Below are 5,941 nucleotides of genomic sequence, written 5' to 3'. Positions count from 1 at the left end.
GATGGCTCAGTTGGTTGGAGTGCATCCTCTCAACCACAAGGTTGCCGGTTCAACTCCCGCAAGGGATGCTGCAATTAGCAACAGCAACTGGACCTGGAGCTGAGCTGCGCCCTTGACAACTAAGACTGAAAGAACAAAAACCTGAAGCTGAACAGCACCCTCCACAACTAAGATTGAAAGGACAACAACTTGACTTGGAAAATAAAAGTCCTGGAAGTACACACTGTTCCCCAATAAAGTCCTGTTCCCCTTCCCCAATAAAATCTTTAAAAAAAATTTTTTTTAAGTAAAATGTAAATCAGATTGTGATGATCCTCTGCACAAAACCATTGATAGAATCCTCAACATGGAATAAAAACCAAAGTCCTTAGGACCTGCAAATCTGTGCTACTGTGTTTCCCCGAAAATAAGACCTAGCCAGACCATCAGCTCTAATGCATCTTTTGGAGCAAAAATTAATATAAGACCCAGTCTTATAAGACTGGGTCTTATATTGTATTAAAATAAGACCAGGTATTCTGTTCTGTTCTGTTCTATTCTATTCTATTCTAAGACCTGGTCTTATATTATATTAAAATAAGACCATGTCTTACATTAATTTTTGCTCCAAAAGACGCATTAGAGCTGATGGTCCGGCTAAGTCTTATTTTCGAGGAAACACGGTATCTGGCTCCTGCTACCTCTCTGTCCTCATCTCCTCTTACTCTCCCAGGGTACACTATGCTCCACCTATTTCTAGGCCCTTTGCACTTGCTCTGTCCCTAAAATGCTCTTCCCTAAATATCAGAATAATGTTCTCTCTCCCCCCTTCAGACCTTTCTTTGAGAATCACCTTCCCAGTAAGGTCTTCCTTGGTTCCCCTATCTAAAATAAAACATCTTCCCTACCAATTTTTTATTCCCATTTCTCTTTCTTATCTCCTTAGTATTCACTACAATCTTAAAACTATATATTTTATCTTCTTCATTGTTTATCTCTCTCATCAGAATGGAAGCTCCATGAGGCTTTTTTTGTTTGTTTTGCTCATTACTGTATATCGACTACTTAGAATATTGACAGGCATATCAATAATCATAGTAAGGCACTCAATAGGTATTTGTTGAATGAATGAAAGAAAAGTGTCGTCTTTTCCAAGAGACATTTCATTCTTTAATGAAAACTTCATAACTAGAGCTGCTTGAAAACATAATCATGTCAATATGCACACTATATGACCTCTTAAACATGTTATCTCATCAAATCCTCACATCAGTCCAGGATAGAAGGATGGCTGGGCAGAGATTATAATGTTAGTTGAAGAATCTGAGTCCAGACAGGGAAAAAAGACTTGTTGAAAGTCACACATCTGGTAAGGGCAGGAGTGGAATTGTGGATTGTTGGCCGTGAAAGAGGTTGGTGGATGATGGAGCTTAACGGGAGTTGGATTTGAAAGACTTGGGAGAATGAGTCAGAGGTTACTTGAACAGCAACATCAGCAAAAGAGTGGGAGAGATGATGAGCCTGACCACTAATCAGATTTGCCCCAGGCTTGGAGAGGGTAGCTGAAGTTCCCAGCGGCAGAAGGCTGTGCCTGAGGCTGACTAGTCACTTCAGCTCCCACATAATCTTGAATGCAGAACTAGACAGGCAATCTTAAGACATCAAAGAGACCATTGTGGGTCTGCAGAGTCTAGCTTCCCAACTGGACTGTGAAGTTTCTGGGGCAGAGACCATGTTCTGAGATTTATCCTCAGCTTCTTGCAGAGCCTGAGGTACAGAAGGAACTCAGATATTTCTGTTGAATGCATACATAAATGAATGTATGCACCCAAACAGGAAATTGAAGGTGAGAGAGGATAGACAGGAGCAGCATAAAATCACCCAGGGATTCTGGGTTAGTAGCAGACTAATTTTCCTGGGCCGCAGTGCTACTGTGCTAACGGTCCAGCTGCTCGCGGCATGAAAGCCAAAACTCGAGAGACAAAGCCAAAACTGGAGAGATGAGGTTGTTGGAAAGGAAAGCAGGTTTATTCAAAATCTTGGCATCCTAGGAGGATGGCAGACTCCTGTCCAAAGGCTATTCCCCCTGCTCTTCCAGCGTGGCCAAAAGTTTCATAGGCACAGAAGAAGAGGCATGACAAAGGAAAAAGTGGGGAGGGGGTGGTGGTCTTGGCCAGGACTAAACAGTTATTGAAACTGGTCTGGAGTGAACAGAATCATTGAAACTGGTCTGGAGTAAATAGAATCACCGAAACTGGCATGCATAGTAAATGTATAGTAAACAAAGTCATTAAGGTTTGGCAGGAGGGGAGGAGAGCAAAGAAAAACTCTCAAAAAGTCCGAAGCTGAACTACACTGTTAAATCGAATTACACTAGAGGTTTAAATCTCAAAATAGAAGATATAGAGTAACCCTTACAGCAGCAGAACAGTTGCAGTACTATTGCAGGTTACGGACAGCTATTTTTCAGCAGGGGGTTGGCGAGCAATTACTGTTTGTAGGCAGATGGGTGGAGTTAAATGGAGCCATTGGGGTGGGGCCGGGCTGGAGAGGCCGATTGGCTGAGTTTCGAGGCGGGGCCAACAGAGTAGCTCGGCAAATTTGCATCCCAACAATATCATTAAGGTATGTAACATCACATCCGGTCTGGTGGACAGGAGAGGAAAACAAAAGGAGACCAAAGACGCATGCGTTTGGTGTGTCCCAGATTCTGGCGGGTCCTTCCGTTCAGGCAGTGAAGTACTTCCGGGTCGTCGCCCGCTGCCGCCTCCCGGCGTGGTAAGTACAGAGGCAAGGCTGCGTCTGCTGTCTCCGAGCCCCTTCTTTCCTCTCCCCAGAGAAACCTCGTTCCCCTGACCCGCCTCCTCAGGATCCCCATGTTCAGACTCCTTTCAACGTTAACGAGCTCCAGATCATTGGCTGCTTCCTCGAGACTAAGCCCCACCCCGTCACACAAGATCCGTCACTCGTTGATATCACTTCCTGTCACCCAGCATTTCTTCCAGTTAATTGGCCCTATTCAGGCCCCGCTCCTTTCGCCATTAGCAACCCTATTAGGGCAAATGCCTGTCTGAATCCCGCCCCTGCCTTCTTCCTGTTGGTCAACCTTACGGTGATTATCATAAAAAGCAAAGAATGGGCGGTGGTTTTGAGGCGAAGGATTGGGTTTTCGGAGCGTCGGTCTGTGTGCGTCTCAGTAATTGTGGGACGTGAGGGTTGGTACTGTTATACCTGTTACATGGGCTGAGAAGCTGAGGTCCACGGAAGGTCAGCGACTGACTCCGGATCGGTCAAATAAATTAGGGCAAAAGCAGAACTAGGTCCTTTTTTCCTGCTCATCTCTATGCCGGGCCTGGATCTCTTCCCCGCGGGAGTTCAATGCCCAAAGTCACTGTGTGACCTAGAGCCAGTCGTTGCCTGTCCCTGGGCCTCAATTTTCCTGTGAGCTGAAAGGTTTTAATTCAGATTCTCTGGGACCTCTCTGCTCAGCTCCCTCAGCTGCTTAATCCGAGCTGAATTTATTTGTTCTCTCACGTGTTAGTTCATCCATTCAACCTTCCAGCTACTTATTTATACATTTACCAATGCCTTTAGAATGCCTTAGTGAACCATACTTGCACGTGGTAAGCTCTCCCCTCCCCCCGCCCCAGTTTGGTTGTGGTTCATGAGACAGATGGTTAGTGTCCTACATTTCTGACACTTGGTGGGTTTGGTATGGACCATTATAGAGGGGCAAAAAGGTCTTAGTGTTTGGCAGATATATAGAGACAGTTTCAGTAGAGCCCTGCTACCTATAGTTTTGTATAATTCTGTCATGCTAGTCTACATTTTGGATTCCTATCTCTACATTTGGCTTCCATTCTCTTCCGCGAACAGCTTATAAACAGCTTTACTTATCCATAAAGTAAATTACCTTACTTATCAGAATAACTGTGAGAGTGGTATAATTGTTATTATCCCATTTTACAGATGAGGAAACAGGCTCAGAGAGGTTGTGACTTGGCCAAGGTCAAACAGCTAGTAGTAAGTGGTGGAGCCAGGTATCAAACCCAGGTCTGTCTGATTCCCACAGGGAAGGGCTGCCCCGCTCCCTTCCACTCCACCCCATCCCCAAATCAAACTAACCCAAATCACAAAAAGGTTAGCTGGATTCACCTGACCTTTTCCCTCAGTCTAGGAGCCATGTCCACCTTGTTCCCCTCCCTCTTCCCCCGTGTGACTGAGACACTGTGGTTTAATCTGGATCGACCTTGTGTGGAAGAGACAGAGCTGCAGCAGCAAGAACAGCAGCATCAGGCCTGGGTGAGTGAGGACCTAGCACGGTGGTGGAGCCTCAGTCAGGGACCAACACTCCCGCGTCCCCACCTTCATTGACCATGACCTAGCCTTACTCTGGAGACCTGCCCCAGAGGAGCTTTTTGCTTTGGACTGGGAGTAATCTGACTGGGAGCTGGGGGGCAGGGTGGGAGGGTAGGAAAGGGGCCTAGCTTCTCTTCTTTGTGTTACCCTAATTTGCTGGGGACCGTGGGACCTCTGGGCTAGATTGGAGCCCAGGTTTCCCTAAAGCATAGGAAATAATAATTTTGAGTATTTATTAGGACCTAGCAGATGTCATGTTCTAGGCTGGTATAGTCTCTCATTTCACCCATACCATAATCTTATAAGAAAACCAAGGCCCAGAGACTTTATGTAGTTAGATAAAGTTTATAAGTCAGAGGCAGATGGCAGGAGAGAAAGGGTTGAATATTCCTGAGAACTGGAAGGAAGCTTCTCCCTCACACTTGGAGCCTTCCTGGGGGCAGGGTGGTCCAGTGCCGTGCCCCTGACCTCCCTGCTTGGGCCCTGGCCCTGCCTTCCTTCACCTTTGGCCACAGCTCCAGAGCATCGCAGAGAAAGACAACAACCTGGTACCTATTGGCAAGCCGGCCTCAGAGGTGAGTGGAGCCCAGTTGGACTAAGGTTCTGCTCTAATTGCCTCTGACTCCAGAGCAAGTGTGGTCCTCAGCTCTGGGTGGAAACCAGAGGGGAGCTAGAGGGGGTGGGCATTGGGCCCAGAACTAAGGTCCTACAGAACATGCACCAGCCTGCTACACTGAAGTGGGTCAGGTTTGGGGAGTGGGTCATTTGTTGGCCCCAGAGAAGCCCCAAGTGGGCCAGGCCTTGAACTGGTCCCAGCAGGCCTGTAGAGTCTACAGGCTGTCCCCTGCCTCATCAGCACTATGATGACGAGGAAGAGGAGGATGAAGACGATGACGAGGATAGTGAAGAGGACTCAGAGGATGATGAGGACATGCAGGACATGGATGAGATGAACGACTACAACGAGTCACCTGATGATGGCGAGGTCAATGAGGTAGGCAGGGGCATGCGGGAAGGTCTCTGCTGGGCCCCTGCCCTTCACCTAATGGGTGGCCAAGGGCTGCACAAACCCTAGATCCAGCCAGGAGCAGGATCTGGGACTGGGGCTGGCTGGGTGGCTGAGGCCCCTCCCCACCCACACCCAGCCTTCTCTCCAGGTGGATATGGAAGGCAACGAACAGGATCAGGACCAGTGGATGATCTAGGTAGACAAGGCAGTGTGGCCTCAGGGAGATTCCAGGCCGGCCCAACCTACCCTGTACCTCCTGCACCCTCAGGCACCGCCTCAGCTGCTGTCAGGACCTGGTTTCCGTGGCCTCTCCCAGGCTGTCAGTCTGCCCTTGAATCCCCAGGGCCTGAGCCCACCCCACCTTTCTGGACAGTACCTGACCCTTTGGTTGCCAGGTGTAGTCTCTTTCTATCTTTAATAAAGACACAGGACTGATTTTCCACCCCCCCCCCCATGTCTATTCCCTATTTGTTGGTGGGGCCCAAAGGAATCCAGCATCTTCTCTTGAGCTTTGGGGAGAGGGCACTCAAGGGACTTCAGGCAAACCTACCTGGCCATGTGGGCTAGAGCTAGGGAAGGCCAGGTGGAAGGCCT

General features: G+C 48.1%; 1 protein-coding gene across 13 annotated transcripts; it reads left to right on the top strand.

Moving 5' to 3' along the window:
• Window positions 1–2,605: 2,605 nt before the first annotated feature.
• Window positions 2,606–5,794, top strand: ANAPC15 (anaphase promoting complex subunit 15). Of its 13 annotated transcripts, none has more exons than XM_033120166.1 (5): window positions 2,606–2,757; window positions 4,152–4,281; window positions 4,854–4,913; window positions 5,195–5,332; window positions 5,484–5,794. In XM_033120166.1, the coding sequence occupies exons 2-5, from the start codon at window positions 4,162–4,164 to the stop codon at window positions 5,541–5,543; spliced, it is 378 nt and encodes a 125-aa protein (XP_032976057.1). In that variant the 5' UTR covers window positions 2,606–2,757; window positions 4,152–4,161; the 3' UTR covers window positions 5,544–5,794. The 13 variants fall into 13 exon arrangements, with proteins under 13 accessions (XP_032976057.1, XP_032976065.1, XP_032976055.1 ...); XM_033120174.1 differs by having other exon boundaries at window positions 2,628–2,757; window positions 4,157–4,281; XM_033120164.1 differs by having other exon boundaries at window positions 2,637–2,757; window positions 5,496–5,794.
• The last annotated feature ends 147 nt before the right edge of the window (window positions 5,795–5,941 follow it).

This window comes from Rhinolophus ferrumequinum, chromosome 11 (assembly GCF_004115265.2).
Source record: "Rhinolophus ferrumequinum isolate MPI-CBG mRhiFer1 chromosome 11, mRhiFer1_v1.p, whole genome shotgun sequence".
NCBI lineage: Eukaryota > Metazoa > Chordata > Mammalia > Chiroptera > Rhinolophidae > Rhinolophus > Rhinolophus ferrumequinum.
Note: the sequence above shows the minus strand (reverse complement) of the source record. Positions and strands in the feature narration are given on the sequence as shown.